Source organism: Pseudopipra pipra, chromosome 1, assembly GCF_036250125.1.
Source record: "Pseudopipra pipra isolate bDixPip1 chromosome 1, bDixPip1.hap1, whole genome shotgun sequence".
Classification (NCBI taxonomy): Eukaryota; Metazoa; Chordata; class Aves; order Passeriformes; family Pipridae; genus Pseudopipra; species Pseudopipra pipra.
In genome coordinates, this window is record NC_087549.1 from 102,133,623 (window position 1) to 102,149,321 (window position 15,699).

Below are 15,699 nucleotides of genomic sequence, written 5' to 3' on the forward strand. Positions count from 1 at the left end.
GAGCAAGTGCACCTAGCGATCCAGCATTGTGTTTTCCTTGCTGAAGTCTTTTGTTCATGTTGCAAATTGATTTTGAGATGACCCTAACACTGGCTAATATAACTCAGACAGTTATGCGAGGCCCAATCCTTACAAAGCTTAAGTCCAAGCATAGTCAGTGGGAGCTGAGGGCAATCAATACCTTTGGAGGGCTAATCCTATGAAATGTGCAATAAGCAGTTCCCACTTCCCCAGATAGATACAAAAGCTTCAAAACCAGCAAAATGAATCCCTCATAAGGAGTACCGGGAAAAAGAAAAGAAAAAGGGGGGAAAAAAAATAGAAAGAAGTGAGTTCCTGTGCAATCTCTTTGAGACAAAGTAATTTATCTGAAAGAGATTGCTGCCAGGGCCATACATTCCTGTATATATAAATTTTTAGATCAGAGCCAAGTGAACTCTCTCATTGCTTTTTACTCGAAATAGTTCTTCAGGCTTTGCTAATTAGGTACTAACAATTCTTTCATATGAACTGTGAAACCCAGGGAAGAATATCAACAGCATGTTTTAAATCAAAGTGTTTACATCAGGAATGATTCATTTTTTCCATGAGGAATGACTTGCGAGACAGGGAGTCTTAGCACTGCCATAAATCTGCATGAAAATTAAAATTGTGGAAGAGAATAACAAAGGCAAGTTACTATCCCCATCTCCCCTGCCTCAGCCCCACCTCTACAGACAGAATTTACATTAACAAGGGGCTCAATCTACCTCTGGAATTAGTGTTTGAGAAACACAAGGGTTTAAATCCATTTAAGAAACACTGTTATTAAGGCCAGTAACCCTGCTCTTCTCACTAAAGAAAGGTGCAGCATATGATGGGAAACTCCAGAATTTCTGTCATTGTCCCTAAAGCTTTTTAAATGAAAAAAAGTTTTTAAAAAATTAAACAAAAACACCCCCCTCCCCACACTTTGTGAGCAGTGTTTAAATAGTGGTTAAGAAATCTGTAACAAAAAAGAAGAGGAAAAACTTTTGGTTTAGGCCTGTGTTTTCACTTTTATCTGTTGGAGGATAGAAGACTGTGAGCTGAGAATGAGACTGCACTCACATTCTCAGTTGCTAAATGGTTGAGGGGCTCTCTGGTGGTGCAGAAAGGCTGCCAGCTCCATAGCATGTTTCATCCCAGCTGTTTGAAAAGCTGGTTCACTTGAAACTCAACCATTTTCCCCACCCACACTCTGCAGGAGAGCAAACTCCCTCTCAATGAGGTATTTATTCCATTTTTATGGTAACTATTATTACCAGCATTTACAACATCAGTCATTTTAATTAGAAAAAAAATTAAATCAACAAATAAATCCTGCAATGTACAGAGACACATACATATTTACATGTAGAAATGCAAAGCACTCAAGTTGTTTCTAATAACTGTGGCTCCTGGAAGGGACATGCATTCCACACAGAATTGACTTAAATGTTCTTTTGCTTTTTTTGCCATGAAAATATGCAGATGTCCTTCTTTAAAAAAATTATTTTGCCTTTTCCTGTGTTACAGGAAGTTGCCCACACTTTTAAATAAAAAGCACAAATTAGGGATCTTGACAAGTCTATATTTTCCTACCACAGGGAAACTAAGAAGTTACTATGAATGTTTACATATCTGACTGTTGAATTAAAACAGTATTTTCTATCCATATGCCCAGCAAAACTAGCAAGAAACTAAGAAGGGAAAAAATAGCTTTGCTGGTTCTTTACCTGTTGCTACAGTGGGACTTGGGTATGTTTACATTATTCAGCCTTTTTCATATGGACCACTAAAAGTGTCAGTCTGAATACAATCACCACTTTGATGAAAGCATGTCTTACATATATAAATGATACAACCACTATGAAAATTTCAGTAAGACTGTCTGCTTTCCTATAAATCAAAGTAGACATTTGTCTCTTTAGTTGTCTATCTGTATCATAGCTATTAAAGGTAAATAAAAGCATGATGGCTCTTTATGTGACACAGGGACTTTATAGCTTGAGGGACTTTATAAATCAGTGAATACAAATGTACAACTTACTACAGCAGCAGTGAAGCAGGTCTGTCCATCTGATGTTTTCTGACTTAGATTTTTGCTTTAAGATCATGATGCTCATTTAAAATTAACTTATCTACCTTTTCTTTGCTGTTGTATGCTGGGTAACTTCTGGTGTTCTCTCAACTTCTGACATCAATGTTTTTCTAGCAGTCCACACAGCCTAATCAGCTAGCATTAATGTGGTAGCTAGTTATAACTAATATTGGTCACAACACAGACACAGCAGCTTCATTAAATCTTGACAACTCTTGTCAAAAGGTGAATTTGAGAAAATAAAACAAAATAAACTAAATGCAAACCTCTCAGATGCATTCAGACCAACCAGCCCCTTTTCTTCTGTGTGAACCTTCGGTAGTATCAATAACACTTTAAACAAGGTTTAAGGGGTGAGCTGGCAGGTGGTCAGATGGTCAAAATGGAAATCGTCACCACTGAATTCAGCATAAGGTTTGTCATTTGTTTGGGGATTGTTTTCGTCACACATTTCATCTCTCCCCAGCTGTACTGCCTACAAACAGAAAAGCTATTTTGCTTCCCCAATAATACTTGTCTGTCTGTTTTTAAGTTAGTTTGGGGGTTTGTTAACCATTAAGCTATGAATGGTGCCTCCAACCCACAAGCTAATATTTCTATGCACTGCTGCTCTTGAGCGGCCATTTGCACTTCACATTCATGCCCCTCTGGAAGAGGAGTCTGCTGCCGGTGTGCTGCAGCACATCCTCCTCAACAGAAAGATGAGTAACTCCCCCAGAGGGTTTGAGCAAGTCTGTAGGAGAGAACAGGAGGCGGAGGGGTGCACAAAAAACAACTGCCTACACTGAAGAAGAGCTCAAAAGCTTAACAGCGAACTTTTCCCTTAAATACTGATCTAAATTACAAGGACAACAAGTGTTCGTTTTCTCATAATACCTCCATCCTTATTAACACTCAGGCTCCTTTTTTTAAGAAGGAGGTTGGTGAGACTTTAGGTTGTGCAAGACATACTTTGATCTGCACCCTGATGAGTGAACATTCCCCTTTGCTGCTAGCCCAACTAATGAAGGGATAAAATTAGCTTTTATCCCTGGCACTTTCTTTAGCAAAATAACAGGCACTAATCAGCTGTCCTCACTAATCAGTCATCTGGCTAATGACCTTTTGCCTTAAAACACTAAAATTTCTGAATGATGTTTAAAAAAAAAATAACGCAGACTGGCCTCTCTCTCTTTGTGGGTCTTAAGCCTATCATCTGGAATTGGAGACTGCAAGGTTAAATGGCAAACCTGTATCCTGGCTGGGTGATAAATCTATAATCAAAAGGCACAAGCCTTGACACCTCAAGATGTACTTCATTACTACACAACTAAATGATTTTTTTTTCCTCTTTTTTGTAAACTAGAAGCAGATGAAAAAAATTGCTTAACTCCTTCATATTTTGCCTGTGGAGAAATCCATTCCACATCTGTGTTCAAGTGTCAGTTAATTTCTTACTTTTTTATTAATGCCTGAGCAGGAATTCAGAAGTTGAAACCATTTGCCTTTTTTCCTCCCCCTTACAACTTCAGGGAACTGTAGCTGGGAAAGAAAATTGCAAAACCACTCCATCAGCCTGCATTCTCAAACACACTTGTGAATGTCTAAAAAACCCTCCAAAACAAAACAAAAACTCCTAAAGCACAGCAATAAGCATTCCAATCCCCCAAATTCTCATTGTACAAGGCACAGTTCTTCCTCCTCTCAATACCATATTTTAACGTTGTTTTAAAAGAGGGATTTTTAAGGCCTGTTTCATTTTCCTTCTGTGCTTTCTTTAATGAGGCCCTTTTTCTTCATGCATTAAGGAGGTGGAGCAAACACAACCCTGGATGGCTGAGGAGGATTAGCAACAGATGAGATGTCCTGTGGAAGTTGCTTTGCAGAGGCCTGAGATAATTTCTAGCTGCAATGCAACTGCACCCTGGTTTTTAACTTCAGGAAAAAAAAGATTGCATTTACCACAAACACCACTCCCCCCAGACAAAGCAGTTCTCCCTGGGAACAATGCAAAGTGGCAAATAAAGTTACATTAAACTTGACAGTCTTCCAGCTTTGCATCCCCGAATGAACCAGCAATCAATACTCACGGTAATGAGGGTCCATGTAACCGTTTCGGGGGTCCATGGTAAAGAGCGTCCCACGGTAAGGTACAGAAGGTTCGGGAAGGTGCGATATAGATCCATGGATCTCCTTCTTGATTAATGAGGCCCTTTCCTCACTCGACGTGGAAGGCTCTTCACTGATCTTGCTGAGGCCTTGCCCACCCTGCGGCTGCATTGTGATCGCGTTCCTTCTCTCTCTGTGATAGGTCTGCCCAGGACTTTCATCCTCTGCAAAAAAACGAGGGAGAAGAAAGAGAGAAGGGAAGAAAAAAGAGAGACACACACTTTTAGTCCATTTATAGCAAATACAATAAAGAAAAGTTCTCCCCCCGCCACCCTCCTCCTCCCGGTGTAAGTTTGTGACAGGAGGTGCCTGTGTGGCTGTGAGGGATGGCCTGGGGATGCCTGCCCATTTGGAGCCGGCAGCGGCAGAGCAGTAGATCACAGTCACCCATGCACCGATGCCCCTACCAACGGGGCCATCAATTGTGCAGGAACAGACACAGGCTTGCTGTTTCCCTGCCTCTGGGACAAGGAGGCTGGGAGCTCAGGTTCCCTGATGGGGAGTCATGAAATGATTTGTCACACAGAGGAGAAGATGAACCCCACCAGCTGGGCCTAAATCACACCCAGCCACCCACCGCTGCTCTGCAAGCCCAGCTCCAGGTCCCTGGGGCTTTGCCTGTGTGAGGGGCTGAAGCCTTGCAGGGAGGTTGGTAGTGATCAGAACTAAGGTGGGCAACAATAAAATGCGTACAATTGCTCAAGATGGGTGCCCATGTAGGGTGGTGGGGTACACTCCTCCTACCTCTTCTTCCCATATCCCCACAGACGAACACACAAATTCCTAATCAACAAGGGGAAAGGAAAAAGGGCAGAGGGAATAATAATAATAATAATAATAACTAGGAGGGTCAAACCCAAGTCCTAGTTTGGAGTAAGGCTCTAGGCCTGTGGTACCACTTGTGATGGAAAAAGAGCCTCCTGATCATGGCTCCACCAGCCTTCTATGTAGGCAGCTCCAGGACTGGGTGCTAAACCAACCCTCTGCACCCACATGAATTTTAACCCCCAGGGTTAAAATTAATAAAAGTTAATAATAATAACAAATTAATTTTAAAAAGCACACATACTTTGAAAACCAGACAAAGTGGTTATATTCCTCAAAAGCCAGATGTGTGTTTCCAGGTGCATTTCACACATGCCATGTGGCAGAGGGGCTTTGTCAGGTACACAAGTCTCTAATGTAAATGCCCTCCTTCAGTTTCATTATTGGTTTAAAACACAGAGACATTCCTCTAAACAAGCATGATTGATTGCTGAATCCTTGGCCGATACCCATGCTCTAAGTACAGCCTTCTTTTATCAACTACACAGCACATGCGAGTTTACACCAACACATCTTGAAGGAGTACTGATAAAGACACTTCATTTCAAAGTTGCTCTGCAGTTCTAGAAGTACACAAGGAATCTCAAATTATTAAATACTGGGCGCAAAAACGGTAACCAGAAAAGGAAATGGAAACACCCTTGGGAAATAAAACTTAAGTGCTCTTACTCTACAACCCGCATGCAAGCAAGAATGATTGACACCAGTGCCAAGACTGTACTTCAGTTGTCAGAGATTTGAAGTCAGGGCTAAGTTTTCACTTGCACCTTGCTCTGGTGTACTTGTTCACACAGCAAAAGCACCAGCCAGCAATTTACTAGGTGACTACTTTCAGCAAGCCTGATACCAGAGTAACTCAACCTATGTGCCTTTGTACAAATTAGATTGGAAACACGCTCTGTCCTTATGGATACCTGGAGCTGAATTTTGGCCATTATATGTATAGACTAGCTACACCATTGCTCTGAATGCATTGCTCACTAGTTTTCTCCCTGTTCTCTCTCCCCCCAAGTAGCAACAACATGAAAACCCAGTACAGTAGCCTATTGAGCACTTAATTATTTTTCTATCTGCACGTATTACAGCAACCAGGGTCTGCTGACTTATCAGCATCTTCCAGGGACAGAATTCTTTTTACAGCCAGCAGTAATTCTCCATACAGAGAATTTCCAGAGTTGGGTCTGAGGAGAAATAGTTAATGGAAATAGACAACAACATTACAGAGTTTAAACCCTTTGCCCTTCTCTGCTTTTTATTAATATGCACAGGCACTGGTCCCTGCTCTGGATTAGCAGGGTTTAAGGTTTCAACTTTTTACACCGAAGCTGGTTTTAGTTACAGAACTGCAAAAGGGGGTCTAAAACTTTAAAACTTACAGGAGGTTTTTAGAAACTTGCTTGTATAACTAAAAAATAAAATATAAATCACCCCAAAGTCATATTTTCCATCAGGTTTCTCTTTAGCCAGAGTCTTTTATGTTAAATTTCAACCTAGAGTGAACTTTCACTGATGAGATGTAAACTCCTATAAAAATAGAGGATTACATTCCATTTGAAATTCTGACAGACCCTTAAGCAGAGCAACCTAATGTGTGCTAAAACAGTTCAGAAAGAAGAAAGCTAGGGTGATTTGTGGGGCTGTATAATCACTAGGATGATCAGATAGGATTTCAGTTCTTTTACTCTTCCATATAAAGATAATATTTGTTAAAACTGCCATCCTGGTATACAACAAGAAGCCGATGTCTGTCTGCAGGCTCCACTTTTATACTTTCCTTCTCAAAACATGCATGTGTCATGAATCAAGGTAGTAGTGACTATTATGGAAAAGTCAGATTTTTCAAATTGCTGAATGAAATTCAAAACCTACTTTCAGTAACCTAGAAACTAAAGTAAAAATATGGTTTGTTTTAATAAGCTTTCCCCTTTTTTGGTTACTTGAGGAAAAAAATAAAACGAGAAAAACAAAAAAGCAGTACTTTTCTTACTGCATCATCCATCTTTCTCCCCATTATGAAGTTATCGCCGTGTGCTGCGACGAGTCAAAAGTTTCTGTGCATTGTCTGCCATGCAAAAATTCCCTCAGAAGTATTTAACTACACATGATGGCATTTTTGCAATAGTAAGGCATATTCATTGACCAAACAGTTCGCTAAGCATTTGCTTCATGTTCCATGCCACTGAGCTGCTTTTGATAGGGGATAGATGAGAAATTTGACAGCACCCACGCTCCAGGACACGTAACAGTCAGAGGTTTGCAGGAGCTCCCCCAGCGTGGAGCGGGAAACTCGTCTTGCAGAAACACTCACTGCCTACTCTCACGGCAGGCGAGCCACTCCAGAGTGCCAAAAGGGGAAAGCTGTCTAATCTTGTTCTGGTTCAGCTGAATCGTTCAATAAAGTTTCTAGAGTAAGTGCAGGCAAGACGCACCAGGCCAAATTATTGACAGAACACACTGTCCACCATGGCAACAAGTGGGATTCTATAACAAAAATGTAAGCAAACAGCCCACTTCTCCAGCAGCGTCTGCCAAAGGGGCTTTACAGTCAAATACATGAGAACTGTTTTGTTACTGCTCTGCTCATGTTTTAGAAGCAGGGCCAGTTTTAGTGTCAAAAGAAACATTTGATTTACTAAAATGTTACAGAGACACAAATGCCAAAGTTCATCTCCACCTGATTCCCAGTGGTGGGAGCCCACCAACTCCAGTATAATTCATCCCACCTTTTGTGGGTGTAAGAGAGAAAGGTTAAATAAGAGAAGAAAAAGAAAAAAATAATCATGCCCCAAGAGCAATCTGCATAAGCTTCTCTTTCTTGATGTACACCCTTACTCTGACTTAAGAAGCCAGTAGCCAGAGACATACGTTAGAAATGCCCAGTCTAAAATGATCGCATTAATCCAGGATTCTCCCATCCACTGAGAAATACCTTATTTAGTCCTGCTATTCTAATCAGGAGCCGTTTTTATTAGAACTGCTGAGCACTATGGAGCACCTCACTGAATCAAAAAGCTTTTTCAAAAAACTCACGCTGGATAGTATCACTGAATAAACGTACTTTTAATTGCTCAGCTAATTTACGCAGAAAGTTAAAAAATTCAGTACAAACCAAAACCTAATGAAAAAAATCCATATAAATTTCTTTCCCTGTTGAATTTTTTGTTGGTTTTTTCGTTTGGTTTTGGGGTTTTTTTTTGTTTGGTTTGGTTTGGTGTTTTTTTGTCATGAACCAAGACAAAGTAGAAGCTCTTTTACTTTAAACCCCTTATAGTCAGCAACTAAAAAAAAGTTGAAATCTATTGATACACCACACTAAAAATCAGTCCCAACACACTTCAGAGACACCCCTGCTTAAACAAGACAACACGAAACCAGTTAAATCTGTTTATGTATTAAGTTTCATCACCACATTTCTGCATGCAAACTTGCAGAGAGCATTACTATCTCCGGAGTGATCTGCAAACGCACTTAGGCTGGGTAAGAGAAAAGACAAGGTACTTACAACTCAGTCCAAGAGACCCTGGCTGACGGTCCCTCTAAGCTCTCCTCTTCTCTTACCAAAATTCTCTGGCTACCAGGACATGGGCATTCCTCGCTCTTTTCCTCTTTCTCTCTTTCCCCCCCTCTCCCCATCTCCCTCCCTCTCTCTCAGAGGCAGTGCTTCTCCCATTAGAGGAATTAAAAGTGGTTGGTGCCATGCTAAATTTAACAAGCTCATTAGTATTCTTCCTGTGTGCTTCCTAGTGAACTCTCCCTATTCAAGCAGCTCTCTCTAGCTGAGGGGTCAGGCAGCTAATCATTAAATCAAACTAATGTCACCCTATCACAATCGGCCTAAGAGAAGGAGGGTTTATTATTTCAGTTTATGCTAAATAAACGGTTTTACAAATGGTCTCCAAGCAAGGTCAACAGCAGCTTCAATTACAAGACAAACTTAACAAGAGTTGCTATAAACCAAGTGCTCCATATTGACCTAAGCACAAGCTCGGCTCTGCATATTGCCACTAGCAGGATTGTACAGGAATGCATATTGTAAAATAAAGGAAAGGGTAATCTTTTCTTTGCCAGAATTTGTGACTGCACAGAGACTGCTCATTCACCTCTCCCCAACCAGATTGCTGCTCAGCTCAATTCACCCCACACAAAGGCTGAAGACCAGACCTCAATGGACCGAGTGAAACATGTTCAAAACTAGGCTCTCTATTGTGACTGAATTTCTTAACATCTTTTCAAAAAGCGGAGAATGCCTTGAGGCTAAAGGAAGAAACAGGCTAATGGTGAATTGGGAATACTGAGCAAATTTCAGAGCCCTTTCCTCCTAGCTTTTGAGGTTGAAAGCAAGCTCTTTCCTTTCAAGTTTCAAAGTCCTTTTTCCTCCCGCAGTGTCACAGAAGGATTTGAAAAGAAGGTAATTGTGCTCACAGTCCCCCTGATCAGAGCTTACGTCCTATTTCTGGTATTTCAGAATACTTCTTGCAATAATGGTGCATATAGCTCAATCCCTTAACCATCCTGCACTCTGCAATTGCTCATTAAATGAACAATTGCTGGTATAAAATGCCTTTTATGTTCAAGGTCTGGATATAAGATAAGCATTCTAGTACTCTAAATTTGGTTTACTAAGGAAACTCTTCATCATTAAATTACAAAACTGAAGTCAGAATATCAGTCTTTCCCAGAAAAGTAGCATTTTAGGTTGCTGTGAGCCAGGAGGAAGGGGAAAGATGGAATGTAAAAAAGATTGATTATTTAGATTCTTAATAGAGCACATACCTAAGAAAGAAAGCAATTCCCTTCATGTTTAAGAAAGTCTAAGTTTTTGACGCTTGACATTTTCTTTCTCGAAATGATGCAATAGAGCAACTGCCAGGCTCATTAGGACACCTGTATCTGCACCTTCTTGCATACACACGCTGATCACTACTCTCTGGCCACCTTAAGAGCAAACAGGAGGAAGTAGATCAGGAGGATTGTGCCTGCCTTTGAAAACACTGCATGCTGTAACTGAAATTTTGTTTTGGGTGGGTACAGTAGTTTGAATTGGGCACTCCTGGTCCCAAGTTTGTTATTTTCCTGCATTTGGAGAAACTGCACAAGAAGTACGCACTCTGGAAACAGTAACACAGATATGAAGCACAATGTTCATAACTGGTTTTAAAAATAGACTCCAATCACAGGAGAGGCTACAAAATCTGTTAGATAAAAAGTACTGTACTCACTTTATTAGCAATGCTTAAGCATACCTTATACAAGACTTTTGTGTTTATAAATAACATACATTATCTGAGCTCACCACTGAAAATGTATAGTTTTATATTCCCACTTGAAATGGATTTTCAGCTTAGTTATTTTTCCATTATCGTATGTATAGTATTTTTCAAGAACTGATTTGTGACCTCTGGAATATGAATACACAGCTCCTTTTTGGTTTTGTTTGTTTGTTTTGAAAAACCTGTTATATTCTTTCTTTGTAATCTTTAACTTTCACTGGAAGAAAAAGGAGGTATCAACAAAGCAGAGAGAGGACCCCACAAAAACCTACTTAATACTATCCACACTCTTCCTTATTTTCCTCAACTGTGACATACGTTCATTTTTGCTGCATCTACTGCACAACTTAGTTCAGTTCTGTTTTCAAAAGTACAGAGGAAGACAGAACATACTGCATCGATAAAGCGCCTATGACTTTGGAAACAGAGCCTGATTATACACTCCTCCGGGTCAATGGCAGAGCTCCCACTGACCTGGACGAGACAAGACTGGGCCTGTACAGAGCCCACACTGCTCCAACACTAAACCACCAATGCACTGTTATCAGTAGAACGTCGCTGGCAGCCTTTTCCAACTGTGTACATAACTCTTCCCCAAGACTGCTGGAGAACTTGAGAATGGTATGAAGCAGCTTAAAAAACTCAGGTGAACTTTTTCAGACCCCTAAATCAGAGAGAGCCTTGTTAGTAGCAGTGCCTTAATCTCAATTTCTTTATTATCCAGATGAGTTTACACTGCTTGCTGCCTCCCCAACTGCTCCCAGCTAAAACCAACTGGCTGAAGTTAAACAGACGTATACGAAATCATGTAAAATAAAACTACCTTTCAAGTTTCATACAAGCAAACACCTACCGGATCTGCATCCTCAAACCCCAGGCTTAGATCTATAGAGCAATGCTAAAAATCTTCTATAAGCTGAAAAAAACCTAGTTAGGAAGCACAAGAGGTAGCTGTGCACACAGCTACTTACACAACAAGGCACAGGGTGCTGTGGAAACCTCCTTGTTAGTCCCAGGACTCTCAACCTCAAAGATGGACGAGGAGGGCAGAAGGCAGGGCTGGGCTGCCTTACACATGATTCTACATCTCACTGATCATGCAGGATATGGGGAAAGAAAGGGCGAAACATTTGGGTATATGCCTGAAGTTACTGACCTGACACTTGAGCCATCCCACTGTCTTTAATGACTTCAGAACAAGCTGTTGAAGTTGCTTGCTGTGAACCAGATTCCCACAGTATCCTGTTGGCCAAGTTTGCCTCGAGCTGCCCAGCTGAACCACAAGCTAGCTGAGATGTGAAGCCTGAACCCCTGCAATGCCCAGCCGCAGGCCCGGCCTGCAGGGCTGAGACTCTCTGGGAAGCTAATGGAGGGACTAATTCTCAGCAACTCACAAGGTCAGCCTCCAAAGAAGTGGGAGCCTCATTCCTAAACAAGCCTTCTCCCAGCCCATTTCCACACAGGCTTTAAAATAACAAAAACAAACAATTTAAATCAAAACAGCTGAAAATCATTTTCTCCCTTCCCAAGTTCAGGGCTACATGTTTCTCCCATGGCAGACAGTGGATTATTGCGGTGATACTTAACACCGCTGGAGAGCGCAGCCCCCAGCACTCTGGTTTAGGTGTTAGTGACGACATTGACTGCGGCAGGAGAAACACTAAACCCTGCACCTAGGTACCAAGCAGGTGGCGAGCTTTTAAGTTTACCTTCATGGGGCCTACAAGGCCCAAATTCTGCTTGCTTTACTCACACTGTAATCCCAGGGATTCAGTGAAACTACCTGTGCAAGTAGAGCAAAAGGGATTCATGTCCAGCATCAGAAAGGCTCCAACCACTTGGCACAAATAGTCTGTGCCTGAAAAATGCATTGGAGGTGTTTGTTAGCACGTGGAAATGCTGGAAATTAGCTTGATGAGAAAGGGGCTCTTAGTATTACAAGTGCTTTGTAATTCCAGTGGACAAGAAAAAAAGAAAGCCTTAATGCAGAAGTAGAAGACATTTGAAGGTAGAATTAATTGGCAAAATTAACATGTGCGATTTCTCCTTTTAAATTTGAAGAACTAGAAGGCCACCAAAAGCATTTCCCTTCCTTGATATAATAAAATTTTATGTTTTGATTTTGCTGCTTAAATGTTGGAAAACTCACATGAGAAAAAGAAATCTCTAGAAAAACCAACCTTACCTTATCATTCCTCCTTTGAAAATACTGTTCTACCTTACAAAATTCAGCAAATGCAGAAGTGGCAAATTACTGTGCAACAGCCTCAGCAAACTAGAACATTTATTCAAAGTCTGCTGATCAGGGCTAAAACTCAAGCTTTGCACTTTCAGAATATCTTCAAGATCACTGCCCTTCTCCAATATCTAGCCTCTTCAAAGAGCCAAGAGACTCAAATATAACTTAAAGATAATGACAGACATGAGCATCTGACTATTGGTAGCCATTTCTCAGAAGGAAAAATCTTCTCAGCCTATTGCAAAACTCTCAAAAGGATCCTGATTTGAAAACATTATGAAGTTCCTTCCATTAGCCAGTTATTAGACTGTTAGTCACTGCTTACTTTGAGCAGGCTAATTAGTTACATCAAAGGCGCTACAACAAATTCCCAGGAGAGTTTGGAGGGGGATATATTTCTTAACCATCTAATAGCACGTTTATGCCTATCTGAGGGTAACTGCCTCATTTCGCTCAGACACTGGGGGACATATTCTGTGCTGTCACTTTCTACCAAGCCAGCAGCAACATCAGGCCTTAAAGGTGTTTGTAGCCTGATATAAACTTGATTAGCCATGCTTAAAAGCCACAAAAGAGTGAAAGAGGAGTTATAAAGCCTTTGGTGCACCATCTTCCTTTGCAACATCTTCAGTGCAGTCACCTTGGCCTTGACAGAAAAAAAAAATTATTATAGTGTTGCATACGAACAGAATCGATATTTCTTCCCGGTTTCCTCGGGTGGGTGCAAACAGCTAAATGAAATCATTAACAAATAGCTAAGTTGTTTGCAACAACCCAGGCGACCCTTCAGTTTAGATGGCAGATATCACCTATTTAGTTGCGAAATTTAACTATTGCTGCATCCTTTTGCACAGTTGCAGTAAGAGTCGATGTTTCCACTATATCCCTGTACTTCTGGCCTCAGAAGCATACCAGTTGTTTAAAAATATGTTATGGGTTATCCAGTCCTGATTTACAGTGGCTGCAATCTCAGTTGTGGACAATGATTTCATCAAGGTCTCAGGGCAAAATTTGAATGCCATATACATCTCCCTGTGCATATGTGTATGTATTTCTATATCCACAAGTGTGGTCACAGGCACCCTCAAGTTCAGCTCCACCTCACATTCCATAAAATCCAACCAATTGCGTGTGGGGCTCTGTATGATACATGATGTCTGCACAGAAGTGTCCACACAGGCAAGCTGGATACCTGAATCTAGAAATGAGACTTTTCATATGCCTCATCAGTAGTCTAAGTAATTGAGAAGAATCCTACAAAATAAACATAAGGTTTACAGCAAAGGATGTTTTCAAATAAAGAAAAAAACTGGCCCAGAAATCTCTCTAACCCTGTACACCAAATGACTTGATGCTTTGAATGATCTTCTGGACATCAGTGCATTAGTTTAAAACAGCAGAGCTCCTAATCCACAGATATTGTGAAATATTCCTTTTAGCAGTACTACCTCTCCACCAGGAATATGGTATTCTGAGAACCCCAAACCTGACATCATTTGTTTACCTATAAATGGTAAAGTTCAGAGGCTGTCTTCCCCGCCCGGAGACACTCCTTACAAAAGAAAAAATTCTCCTTAAGCCTTTTGACCTTCCCAAACCTTCTCAAGGTCAAAACCTTGAGAAGTTTTTGACCTTCCCAAACACCAATCTGTTTTTCCCCCCCTGCTCACTTTCTTCTCAGTTTTCTCCACTAAAGAGGATGCACAAGCTCTCGCAGAGGTGCACGCTGCAATACTACCTCACACAGTGAGTCATCAAAAATACTACCACCAGCCACAAGCAAGCAGCTTGGGTCCCAGGATGGGTGCATGTGAGTGGGCAAGGAGGGATGGAGATTGGAGAGCATGGAAGAAAAGGATAGCCGAAACTTTTGATAACATGGTCTCCCCTCCCCTCATCTAGGGGTAAAAATGCTCTTAAAAGCTTTGGAGAGAAGGCTTGTGGTACATGGAGTTAGAGAATGTCCTAGTTAGAACTGCTGGGACCAGTTCATCACTGTATGGGTGTAACCCAAAACTGTGTATTCTATAGCCTTCCATGCCATTTCCCAGAAACTGTTTCAATAGACCATTTACACCCTCTGCCCAGAGCAGCCTGACTCCTCAGGCTATAAACTGGGTTTTAAGAGGCCTTCGAGATAGGAGGATGCTGCTCCTGTCCTCACACCCACTGTGGAACTCCCAGCCCTGAGGGAAGTACTGGGCATTCCTGCCTGAACTGGAGGATATATAATCTTGGAGTCTTGGAACTTTTTTAACCACTCGTGGGATCCAGAGGAAGACTGCAGATCACCGTTCTCAACCAGACTGCAGACACCACTCTCAACCAGACTGCAACCATCACTCTCGACCGGACTGCAATCACCACTCTTGACCAGACTGCAGCAGCACTCTCACCAACAGGTTTTCCCCTCTCCCTTTACTTTGGATTCAGAGGGCCCAAATGACACCACTCTGTTCATGCCCCAGGGTGCTGGGTTATACATTTGGGTTTTGTGGGTTAAGACCAATTGTTTGTCTGTATAACCGTACTTATGGTATTATTTTATTAAATTGTTATTCTGACTTATAATCTCTCTTTTTGAGTTGGGTTCATTTCCCCTGCCAATTTACCTTTAAACCAGCACAAAGAATTGACTACCGCTCACCAGCTTCCTCGTCAGAGCTTCTTCTCCTCCCTTCTTCACTTCCACTGCACACTTCTGGCCAGGGTTTCTAGGCTCTGGTAGGGTCCACCAGCCTGCTTGCCTGCTACATTTGAGAACAGGCAAGAAAGCCTGAGACACACCAGTTTTTTCCAGGCTTCTGAACACGACCTCATAGGGAGAGGACCTGCATGCCAACCAGATCACTTTATGGATCAAAACAAGTTGATGGTTAATGTTTTCTGTTGAGTTTTAGGGATGACGAAAACTGATTTTCAGACTTCTTTTTTTGATTATTTCCGCATTTGTCTTTCTAACCTTAGTACTGTGTAATAGAATTAAAAGACAGTGGAATATTGGCTGCAAGCTTTTACTGATCAACCATATACACATACTTAAGTGCTTATAACTGTCTTAAGCAATATTATATATTTCCATTTATCATTAAGTAATGGACACCTGAGATCATAAA

General features: G+C 41.3%; 1 protein-coding gene across 4 annotated transcripts in view; it reads right to left on the reverse strand.

The window, feature by feature from the left end:
* The window catches only part of GLI3 (GLI family zinc finger 3), a 209,533-nt gene that overhangs the window by 137,934 nt on the left and 55,900 nt on the right, over positions 1–15,699 (reverse strand). For 3 of the 4 annotated variants that reach the window (XM_064668336.1, XM_064668325.1, XM_064668331.1), the window contains one exon: positions 4,171–4,413. In XM_064668336.1, the coding sequence (XP_064524406.1) occupies positions 4,171–4,413 (243 nt within the window). Of the gene's footprint in view, positions 1–4,170; positions 4,414–8,576; positions 8,682–15,699 lie in introns of those variants that run through there. The other variant, XM_064668339.1, reaches the window with a different exon arrangement.